This window comes from Aotus nancymaae, unplaced genomic scaffold, assembly GCF_030222135.1.
Source record: "Aotus nancymaae isolate 86718 unplaced genomic scaffold, 86718_ANA_hifiasm-v0.15.2.pri h1tg000062l, whole genome shotgun sequence".
Classification (NCBI taxonomy): Eukaryota; Metazoa; Chordata; class Mammalia; order Primates; family Aotidae; genus Aotus; species Aotus nancymaae.
The window spans coordinates 44,855,547-44,868,130 of NW_026988476.1; the positions used below are offsets into that span (position 1 = coordinate 44,855,547).

The window sequence follows — 12,584 nt, forward strand, 5'->3', positions numbered from 1 at the left end:
AAAAAAGAAAATATTTCTGTGATTCTAACGGGAATGATATAAACAGTTAAGGAAGAATACAGCAAATGAAACAAGTCCCATCACTGAAGATGTCTGACATGCTGAGATCCTATCTACATCTCCATACAACTCTCCAGGTGCCTTTTCTCCTCATTGTTCAGTGTACACTTCCTCCATGATTTCCCTATTCAGAGCATCTATATAGACACACTTAAAATATATGTACCTATCATCCTTCTTAACTAAGCTCAACATACAGCCACTTGCAAATTTAGTTAGACAATCAACAGATTAAATTCTTAAATTGGCAAATAGGTATATGAATATGTGGGTAAGTGTGAAGGAGCTAGAAGGGAAGCTTAAATAAGAAGGAACATAATGGTATGCACATAAACAGGATGGTGACCTCAGAATGACTCTACAGTTATATTTTAACATAAGTACTTATTTTTTTCCTGAAATTCATCATTGGATTACAGCACTTCCTATCAATCTTCACAATGCTACAAAGCTCAAGAAAGGCAGAAGCAATCTATGAATGAGATAAAACAGCAAATGTTAAAATGTAAGACTTCCTTGACTGCAGAATGAGAGGGACATACCTAATACAGTTAAAGTTGCCATAGCAACTGTAAAGTTGCGTGTTCCAGGGGTAGTGGCCCGACAAACATATACTCCAGCATGTTGTAGCTTGATATCAGATATCATAAGATTACTATTTCCAAGTACCCGAGTATTAAAGACATCAATGGATTTGTGATCTATTTCAAAGAGAATACTTCAGTTAAAATAGTGTAACATATAATCTGAAATTATATCAAAGGACCACTATCCAAGCAATCAATCATGAAAAGTATAAAATTAAGTATAAAATTCTTCATAGTAAGACCTTTTCTCTATACACTGAAATGCCAAAAAAGTTAAGACATTCAATAGCCAAACCTGTGTTTTTGTATATAAATTTCATTAAAAAGAACAAAATTTAAGGAAAAGGCTTTTTTTTTTTTTTTCCTTGAGAAGACTTACCAAGACGGCTCCAAGAAATGATTGGTTTGGGATTTCCTGTGGCCATGCATTCCAAAACTACAGTCTGATGAAGAGATGTAGTTATGTTCTGTGGACCTGCTATAATGGTTGGTGTGTGGAAGGATTTAGACTCCTTAGCTTTGGGGAGGAAAAGACAGAATATAAAAATAATTATAAATAAAATATAATAAGTGAAATTAGTAAGACATTTATTTTTGTCATTTACCTTTTTTTTTTTTTTTTTGAGATGTAGTTTTGCTCTTGTTGCCCAGGCTGCAGTGCAGTGGCAAGATCTTGGCTCACTATAACCTCCGCCTCCCAGGTTTAAGTGATTCTCCTGCCTCAGCCTCCCAAGTAGCTGGGATTACAGGCATGTACCACCATGCCTGGCTAATTTCGTATTTTTAGTTGAGACGGGGTTTCGCCATGTTGGACAGCCTGGTTTCAAACTCCTGACCTCAAGTGATCCACCCGCCCCGGCCTCCCAAAGTGCTGGGATTACAGGCCTAAGCCACCACACTGAGCCCACTTTTCTTTTTTTAAAACAACTTTATTGTGATGTAACTCACATACCATATAATTCACCCATTTGAAGTATATAATTCAGTGGTTTTTAGAGTTTTCAGAGTTGTACAATTATTACCACAATTAATTTCAGAACATTTTTATCACTCCCCAAAACAATCCCATATCCATGTCACTCCCAATCTCTTCCTCTCTCCACAGCCTAGTAACCACTAATCTACTTTCAGTCTCTCTGAATTTGCCTATTCTAAATATTTCATATCGACAGAGCCACACATTATGTGGTCTTTTGTGACTGGCTTCTTTTCACTTAGCATAATGTTTTCAAGGTTCACCCCTGTTGTTACATGTATAAATACTTCATTCCGTTTTATTGAGCAATATATATCATTATATAGATTAACTCATTTTATTTATCCATCCATCAGTTGATGAACATTTAGGTTGTTTCCTTATCATTACTTTTCATTGAGGTTCAAGCACTCATTTATATAATTAAATTATCTAAAATTTATTTAATTTACCTAAAATTAAAGCATAGCATTAAATACATAACTTCAGCCTCTTCGTGTTTTTCAAAATTTCTTTTTTTTTTTCAGCCTTAAAGGATCTGTTAGAAAGCAATATCTCCTGTGAAGAATAAACTTTTATGTTAAGTTCAACAATGTTTTCAGTACAGGTTTTCTCTTACTACATTTAAATAACCTTAACCTTTAAAATAAAAACTAGCATCTATTTCATTTTAATGAAATATCTATTTCTTTATATTCATCTCTCTAGTTTCCCTTCTGCCTATATTAATGTATGGCAAAACATATAAAATTGTGTTCACTTAATATTTACAATGATAATTTCTGCATTGAGACTGGGATATTTTTTAACTTTTATTTTTGTGTTTTTAAAAGTTGTTTAATATAAAAGTTTCATATTTTTTATTCTATAAACATTACTTTTTATAAAAGGCATATATCATTTTTACAAATGCAAATAATGGTATTTCTTTAAACAACAAGCAAAAGACTGTAAGACTGGAAACAAATATATCTTTTTCCACATTAGACAATTCTGGTAGAAATGGATGATTGTTATTCTCCTTTTTGTGCTTTCTATATTTTACCCTTTTAAAAATAAAAGTGAAATATAGCCAGCCCTCAGTATCTGTAGCTTGCATATCTGTAAATTCAACCAACTGCAGGTTAAAAATATTTAAAATAAAAAATAAAAATAAAAGAAATTTTAAAATACAATGATTTATACAGAATTTACATTATTAGGTATTGTAAGTAATGTACAGATGATTTAAAGTATACAGGAGGGTGTGCATAGATGAATAAAAATACCATGCCATTTTCAATAAGGGACCAGAGCATCGGTGAATTTTGGTGTTGACTAGAATATCAAAGATTGAATATATATTTTTGAGATGGAGTTTCACTCTTGTTGCCCAGGCTGGAGTACAATGGTGTGATCTCAGCTCACCACAACCTCTGCCTCTCAGGTTCAAGCAATTCCCCTGCCTCAGCCTCCCGAGTAGTTGGGATTATAGGCATGCACCACCACATCTGGCCAATTTTGTATTTTTAGTAGAGTTGGGGTTTCTCCATGTTTGTCAGGTTGGTCTCAAATGCCTGACCTCAGGTGATCTGCCCACCTCAGCCTCCCAAAGCACTGGGATTACAGGCATGAGCCACCATGCCCAGCCAAGACTGAATATTTGTTAATCTTTAAGATTGAATATTTCTTAAAGATGTTGATATGACATAGAAAATTAGCCTATAAAAGAGGAGTTGCTTAGAAAGTGAAAATGACCATTTTCCAAATAGATAATAATTTAAATGAAATTCTACTTTACGGTACACGTAATATTACAGCAGAGGAGAAAAAGTAATAACTGCACCAATACAATGTCATAAAAATGGAAAAAGCCACTCTGCATGGTACCTGGAATCACAGTTAGCGAGGCCTCCATACTTTTACGTCGGTGAGCTACGGTGGCAGCAACACAGCGATAATTTCCAGAATCCATCTGGCCGACATCATAGATCTGCAATACTCCTGTTGGTAGGGTAGTTATCCTGTTATGAGAGAAAGATAACTAAACTTTTTGTAGTAGATTTTATACATAACTTTATTTATTTATTTATTTATTTATTTATTTTTGAGACGGAGTTTCGCTCTTGTTACCCAGGCTGGAGTGCGATGGCATAATCTTTATTCACTGCAACCTCTATCTCTCGGGTTCAAGCGATTCTCTTACCTCAGCCTACCAAGTAGCTGGGATTATAGGCATGCACCACCACACCTGGCTAATTTTTTGTATTTTTAGTAGAGACGGGGTTTCACCATGTTGGCCAGGGTGGTCTCGAACTCCTAACCTCGGGTGATCTGCCCATCTTGGCCTCCCAAAGTGCTGGAATTACAGGTGTGAGCCACCGCACCTGGTCTAGATTTTATATTTTATTTATCATATTCAATGATAGGAATTAATACACTCAATCTTTTTACAGTGCTAGAAGCAATACTTTAAAGACCTTTAAAAACACTAGCTTGATTCTACTGTTCTTATTTGGGTCACTAAAGCTCTCTATAACATAAACAATCCAGCATGATTTGGTTTGTGCAATCTAACAGTCGAATTTTACAGAGTCACATTTGACATTCTAGCTTTGATTTAGCTAGTTGGTGGCCCAGAGTTTAGTATAATTTTTTTTAATTCTTGATTTTTTACCTATTAATATCCATATATTGTCTAAGACATATGTAGTTTGGTTTTTTTTTAAATAAAGCACTTCCATGAATAACTTATTCCATCTTAGTGCTTTACCATGTTAGCAAATGATGTTTGCCTACTCAGGAGCAGGACAGGAATCAAATATTTTGGAGTTGCTATCAAGTTCTTGATCCCTAAATCCCAATCACCTCAGAACACTCGATGTGTGCATGTGCACGTGTGTGTGTGCATTCATTTGTAGTAAAGAGGGGGTTGAGAAGTGGAAGGCAGAGACAGGAGTGGGCAGCTACACCACCACTGCCCTTCCTAGCAATGAGAATGTAATTTGGTTTCCTAAAACCTTGGGCTGCAGTCCAGATACTCATGGTTAGAACAGATGGTTGAGGGAAGGCTCAAGGCAGTAGGAGAATCTATTTAAATGCTGATCTGAATCAAGAACCAAGCCCCACATGCCAGAGACTGATGATCTAATTCTTTGGCTAAGTTTCAAATGTCTTAAGCAATCAGTTATTACTGCCCTAAATAAAAATGAGGCCCATAATGGTCTTTCTCCCTATATAATCTCATATGAAGTCTTGATTACTCCAGTATCATCTTGAAAGACAAAATCTACATCTACCTGTCCACAGTCATAGGCAGAGTTGTCCGATTGAACTCCCATGTTATGACCGCAGGAGGGTTGGATGAAATCTTGCATGCAAATCGAGCAACTCCACCTTCATGGACCTCAGTAGAAACTGGCTGAACTTCAAATGCAGAAATAGCTATAAGATAAAGTTTGAGAAATTCAGAATAAGTGCATGAAAATAACAGAAGTAACATTATGCTAGATACTACTTATTAGATTTGAACCCTTACTGAGATATAAGACCAACCTAACATACCTAGCACGAAGATAATTTAGTGAATGATTTTGGAAAAGCCACTAGGCAGTTACCCAATTTAAGGAGTCTGGTCTTTCCCAAAATTAAATTCTAAATAGGTTCACAAGAAACTTATCATCTACTTGGAGATAAGAAAATGAACATATGAAACAAACATAAACCATGGTATGTAATTACATACTAAACTGTGCGGTACAAACGTCAACTACTACCGTATTTCAGAGGAGAAAGAAATAAAGACAAACTAGTCAGGTAATAACCATTTACAGGAATTAGTTTTGAATTAGCTTTTGAAGAATCCATTGGATTTACTTGGAGGTGGTGGTGGGAGGGAACAGAATATTAAAAGTGAAAAGAATAACATGAAGACAAGCACAGAGGTAAGAAATGTGAAGCTTGTATTCATAGGATTGTGAAGAAACAGCCAGGACTACTGCAAAATATTTCAGATTAAGAGTTTATGGGAAAGCTGAAGGAGAATACAGATAAAGCAGATTTATATCATGGTACAAATTAAGACACCATTGAAGATTTCTGAGTAAAGGCATGTCCTGATAATAACAATGCGTGGGAAAAATTAATCAGGATGGACTGAAAAAAGGAGTCTCAAGGCAAAAGTCCACCAGACTACTAGATAGGGATCACAGAACTGGGTGGGAGCAGTGGGAATGGAGAGTCTAGAGATATCTTAAAGAAAACAAAGACTTGGTTCTTATGCCACAGACACATCACTCTGTGTTTGGAATCAGATGAAGTTGGTATTGATGGGGCAGAATGAGAAAGGAAAGAGAAGGCCAAGGATACATCCGAAACAAAAGGCAGAGAAACTCAAGAGACTATTTGTAGGCTCATGTATTTCCAAAGCAGAGATCAATCTTGAAGTGTTGGTATTTTCTAGAGTTAATTATTCTTTATAATTCTAGGCAGGACTCCAGGAAGTGGTCTTCGGTATCCATGATTTCCTTTTTTGAAGGAGAGTAAACTCCAGGTTTCCCTTCCCTCTACTAAGTCTTCCAAGACACAAAGAAAGGGCCACAACTATAGTCTTACTCTTCCCCTCCCCAGACTCTAGTTCAAAGAAAAATTTGTTTGAACTTTATTGTTTATCAATAAAATGAGACGTTATGAAGAAGAATAGAGGTAACAGGGCTAGATGAACTTATACTTCATTAGACTGGAAAGGATAAAAGGTCACAGAAGGCTAACCAATTCTGCTTTGCACTTGAATTCATTTATCTGTAGATAGATCATAGGACTTTATAGGTATAGGACAAGGACAGTGAATAATGGTGAAATATTCTTAGGAGGATTGACTTCCAAAAAGGATGGAGTGGGAGTAAAGAAATACCTTGTATATGAAACAAAGATTTCTATTTCAAACTGCTATTATCAGTGCATCCTCAAGTCAGAAACATTTGCATAGTAACCATCACCTGCCTTTTTCACTCTCTTTTCTCTTGAATATACAGTATTTCCCAGGAGTTATGTAATGTATGATATTGCAATAGACCAAATGTAGAAGCAGATACATACGAGAACCCAGCTGTCATCTGTTAAGCAAACTAAAGAGATTTGCACAAATGTAAAGCAATTCTGCTCCTCTTGCTATTTTTTTCCTTTGGAAAATAGTTATATTAATATGTGATGAATAAATGTTTTCCTTCTAAAATGAATTAATGCATATGTTTTTCAGTTTTAATTTCTAATAGTGTCAGTAGATGTAAGCTACATAAATAAAAGTTATCTGAGTCTTAAGAGGATAAAGAGTGAGACTTTTTAGTTGGAGAACTACTCTTCCAGAATATCAAACTCTAAAAATGGATACCATGAATCTATGTTGCTGATCAATTCATTAGTCCCTGTAAAACTCTGGCATCATATTCAACTACTTACAATGGTATTTCACTAATATTGAGCTACTTTTAATTGCTTCTGTAATCACTTGCTAGGATATTTATCTGCAAACATTTTAATTTTGGATCTAAACCTACGGACCATCCACTGCTGTTTATATACTAAAGAATTAGGAAACAGATGGCTAGATTCACCTTCACAATATCAGCTTCACATTCAGAGAGAATCTGATTTCTCAGTAATGATGTAAGCTTGTCTTCTTATAATTAAACTATGTTGAATACATTTATTTTGGGGGGAATTAGGGCCTACATTTCCATAAATTTAATGCTTGCTTTATAAAATATTAAGCATTCTTATCAATCCCATATTTACCTTTTCCATGTGTGAGGGGTGACCATCAGTTCTAGTTGTCACTGATAATCCAGTCAATATTCAATTGACAGACTTCAAAATGGGATTTTTCAGCCTTTATTGTTTTTCAGCCTCTACCTCTCCAGACTGAAATATCTTACTTAGTTTAACTTTTCTTTATGAAGCAGAAGCTCCCCCAGGCCTGTCCACTTCAACAATTTCTTCCATTACCCCACAATGAATCAAGCATTCAATTCAAGATGCTTTATCTCATTTATTCCTCTCTCATATCTGACTTCTCTTCATCCCTAACAGTCCTCTGTTCAATTTAGGCCCTCATCATATCCTGTCTGGAAGTCTTTCTGGAGCCTCTTAGCTGGTGTCTTCCCTGCCAGCAGCATCACCCTCCAGAGTGATCATCAAAAACCATGAATCTGTGTTACTGATGAATTAATTCGTCCCTGTAAAACTCTAGCCTCATATTCAACCACTTACAATGATGTTTCACTAACACTGAGCTACTTATAATTCACTAAATATACCATATTTCATATCTCTAAGGTTTATATGAACGTTCCCTTCTGTTGCTAATATCATTGGTCCCTTTGCCCACCTGAGAAATCCTATCATCCTTTAAAGACTAGTTCACTTATCCCATTCTTTGGGAAGTGGTTTCCGACCCTTTTCTCTGCTACCTCTGTAGAATTCAGACCTTCACTGCTGCCTTTATCTCCCAGTATTATAATCACTATTTGCAAGTCTTCCTCCCCTTCTATGTTACAAGCTCACTGAGGGGCGGTAGGGGGTCATATTCTTTGCAGGATCCTGTAAGACAGTGAATGGTACAGATTTGGCACTAAAACATGTACTTTTGAAATTGAACTAATATTATCAATTCTATTAGCTCTTTAAGCACAGTAACTAGAATTGTGGGGAGTTTCTTGGGTACAAATACCAAGATGGGGGTGAGAAGAAAATAGTGCTTTTTATTATTATCATTTTTTGCTACAATTCCAAAAAAATGCCCAATAATTTAGTGGCATTATTTTTAGAGACAAAAATCTGTCCCTCTGATATCAAAGGATTTTTATAAAGATTAAACAAGCCAATACAGTGAGGGCCCTTTACTGAAAACTTGCAAGTGTGATTATTGAAAATAAAAGTGACACTTTGCTGCCTTATTTCATGCTAACCACACAGGCAACTGAGTGTTGTTTTTTACTCTGAATCTAACCAATCAAACAATATGCCTTGGCACCACTGCCTTTTCTTTAAGCAGTTCCCCTTTTTTCTCAGATGGATAAATCTATGAAATCCCTAAGATTTTTTTATTATAACAATTGAGTTGGCCGGGCGTGGTGGCTCATGCCTATAATCCCAGCACTTTGGGAGGCTGAGGAGGGTGGATCACGACGTCAAGAGATCGAGACCATCCTGGTCAACAAGGTGAAACCCCGTCTCTACTAAAAACACAAAAATTAGCTGGGCATGGTGGTGCGCGCCTGTAGTCCCAGCTACTTGGGAGGCTGAGGCAGGAGAATTGCTTGAACCCAGGAGGCAGAGGTTGCGGCGAGCCGAGATTGCGCCATTGCACTCCAGCCTGGGTAACAAGAGCGAAACTCCATCTCAAAAAAAAAAATTGAGCTAATCTTGTACTTTAGGCCTAATGTGCTACAACTCTAGAGTCACAAAATTCTGAGAACTGAAAGAAAACTGGCTTTATTCTTTAATTCATTTAAGGATATTTCTGGATCCCACTCTGGTTTTTAGCAAGGTTTGAAAGCAAGTATAAAGATACATATTTTTATTTATTTATTTTTTTTAATGAATGACAGGTTCTTATGTTGCTCAGGATGGCCTCAAACATGTAACCTCGCCTTCTCAAGCACCAGGACAACTGGCCTGAGCCACTGCGGCTCCCTAAATATACATATTTTTAAATCCTCATCTTTATACTTAAAATATCTAACTTTTTCATATCTTTTGAAAATTCAATCTACTGGCAAAATAGTTTCATCAAGAAAAATACCAAACCAGATACTGCTCAGGACTCTCAATGGTTACTTCTGAGACTAACAAAAAAGAGGCAACCATTAATCGATAAGGAAAGTAAACTTCCTCCTTTGTGTTTGTAATCCCTCCATCTGGACACCAATCCCAATCTCTTCTCTCACCTCTGGGATATCTCTCTCTCATGTACATTCCAACTCTTCTCCTACTTCCTTCCCCTCCACAAATAAAACTATTCTACTTTCTCCCAACCTCAAAAAACAAAAGGAAGAAAACTTCAAACATTTCTTTACAACATTTTACATAACCATCTAGCAGCTCTCCACTCTCCTACCCATATGATCGAAACTTCTCTAAAGAGTATTATACTGGCTGTCCCCACTTCTTCCTTTCTGACTCCATGCCTCAAACATCTAATTTGTCTTCTTCCCTTTTATGTTATTGAAATAGGGTCTATGATACTACATGTTCCTTGTTCTCCTTTTATTTCTCCGGCTGCTCCTTCCTGTCTCCCCTTTTTAAGGGCTCACTCTCCTTCCTCTTCTGCACTTCCTTCCAGAGAGTATACGTTCTTTTCTCTCTCCATAGTCTTTTTTGGTGATTGTATCCTCTTATAGTTTTCAACCACAGCCAGCTGTAGCTGCTGATTCCCCTAAATACCTCTCCAGCTTAGATCACCATCTTCGGACCTTTGTACTCAGGTCTCCAACTGTGCACTGGACATCTTCACCTGGAATTTATGAAAGGCACTCCAAACTCATTATGTCCAAAATGAAGGCATCTTCTTTCTTCCAAGCCTATATCTCTGCTTCATCTTTGTCACACCACTGTCAAATTATTCACCTGAGCTACAGAGTATTTACTCTTTCTGAATTCTCACTCATCTGTTCCCACTGATTTTAACTCCTAAACATGTGTCAAATCCGTTCCCTTCTGTTCCAGTCCCAACATCTCTCACCTGAACCACTATCAGCCTCTTGTCTCTGCTTTCATTCTTCCCTTCCCCTCTTCAAAACACTCCAGACAAACACCAGTGTTTGACAGCCTGCATTAGACTCAAGCAGCTTTCATCTATTCATTGACAGGCTTCTATAGGTTAATCCACTACTTCTAAAACCAACAAAAAAAAATCTCACAAAAATGTGATTCTAATTGTAAATGCTGTCAAAAAGCATCATGTCTTAGCACCCACCCATCTAAATATTTAAACTGCTTAGCCTAATTACTAGAAAAAAAAGGAATGCATATATCCTTCCATAGCAAACAAAAAAAAAAAATCTTCCTTTAAACCAAATACATATTTTTAACTCTTTTTGGCTGGGTATAGTCCCAACAAACAGATTTGTTAGTGAGGTTTTGTTTAAAAAAAAAAGAAAGAAAGAAAGAGAGAGAGAAAGAAAAAGTAGTTAGGCATCAATTATTTCAAAACCAAACTGTTTTTATGGCAACATGCAATAGTATTTAAACAACCTATCTTAAATAGTTATATAAAAACAATTAATATCTCTGCTATTAAAGACATACAGTATAACTGACACAAAGAAGTTAATTTCCATGACTCACATATTAATATTGATCTTATTGTCCTCACAATAACACCATTCCTTTAGTTTGTAGTTAATCATGCTAATAGATTCTGAGTCATAAAATTCTTCATAAAATAATGGACCAGATTGTCTCCCCAATTTAGAAAACAATTTTAATCACTTTAAAGAAACTTTTAAAGTAATCTCTTCTAAATTTATTAATTCATTCAATGAATATTCATTCAGTGTCTAGTATATTCTAGGTGCCAAGGATCCAATGATGAACAAAATTAACAGAAGTTTATTCTCAGGGATCTTTATCTCATGGTGGAGAAAAGCATTTAACTAAATTACTATGCAAGTATAACAGATTCAAACTATGCAAGTGTAATAAATTCAAACTGTGATAAATGCTATGAAGAAAAAGTACAAGCACCCCAAAAGTTGAGCATCCCAAAAGTACAGAGCATCCCAAATTCAACAAATGTTTCAAAATCTGGAACTTTCTAAGCACCGACATGATGCTCAGAGGACATGCTCATTGGAACATTTCAGACTTCTGGAATTGGGATGCTCAACTGGCATAATGCAAATATTACAACATTTTTTTCAAAACTCTGAAATCTAAAACACTTCTGGTTCCAAGCATTTCAGATAAGAAATACTCAACATAAATTATAAAAGCAGTATCAGAGGCTTGAAGCAATTTAATAAAGATAGAATAGCTTAACATACATCTTATTGCCAGGCACTGCATTAAGTACATTACATATTCCAGCTTATTTAGTTCTCAAAACTTTTATTCACCCAATTTTCAGTTAAGGAAACTGAGACGCAGGAAAAGTAAGCAACTTGCCCAAAGTTTTACAGCCAGTAAGTGGTGATACCGGGATACTGGGATCAGAATTCAGGTAATCAACTTCCAAGACCCTATATGAATTCTCTTATGAGTAAAAGTTTGAGTTCCCTAAACTTTGTGTGGAAGATAAAAATTACAGGTTCTACTCCCAGGCAATTCTGCTGCTCAGTATAAGCCGAAATGCACTGGCTTTCTAGCTGGGTAAGAATATGTGTTGAGGCCGGGTGTGGTGGCTTAGACCTGTAACCCGAGCACGTTGGAAGGCCAAGGCGGGCAGATCACAAGGTCAGGAGTTTGAGACCAGCCTGGCCAATATGGTAAACCCTCTCTCTACTAAAAATACAAAAATTAGTCAGGCATGGCCGGGTGTGGTGGCTCAAATCCCAGCACTTTGGCAGACCAAGGGGGTGGATCACGGGGTTACGAGATCAAGACCATCCTGACCAACATAGTGAAACCTCGTCCCTACTAAAAATACAAAAATTAGACAGCCATGGTGGTGTGCACCTGTAGTCCCAGCTACTCAGGAGGCTGAGGCAGGAGAACTGCTTGAACCCAGGAGGCGGAGGTTGCAATGAGCAGAGATCGCACCACTGTACTCCAGCCTGGGTGACAGAGCAAGACTCCATCTCAGAAAAAAAATATATATGTGTTAAATTTCTACATTTCCAAAACAGAACAATACCTTTAAAACTCTGTGTATTAAAATTTCAAAACTATGGCTCTCATCTCAAACAAGAGTATGTCTACTTCTAGGAACCTATTAAAGATAGGAAAGTGACCAGCCTGGGCAATACGGACAGACCCCGTCTCTA

At 36.5% G+C, this 12,584-nt stretch overlaps 1 protein-coding gene across 1 annotated transcript in view; it reads right to left on the reverse strand.

Moving 5' to 3' along the window:
- Positions 1-12,584, reverse strand: part of PRTG (protogenin) — a 124,844-nt gene that overhangs the window by 62,758 nt on the left and 49,502 nt on the right. The window contains exons 3-6 of the mRNA XM_064365723.1: positions 4,902-5,046; positions 3,493-3,626; positions 1,027-1,164; positions 603-761 (exon numbers count right to left, since the gene is read on the reverse strand). Coding sequence (XP_064221793.1) covers positions 603-761; positions 1,027-1,164; positions 3,493-3,626; positions 4,902-5,046 — 576 coding nt within the window. The remainder of the gene's footprint in view (positions 1-602; positions 762-1,026; positions 1,165-3,492; positions 3,627-4,901; positions 5,047-12,584) is intronic.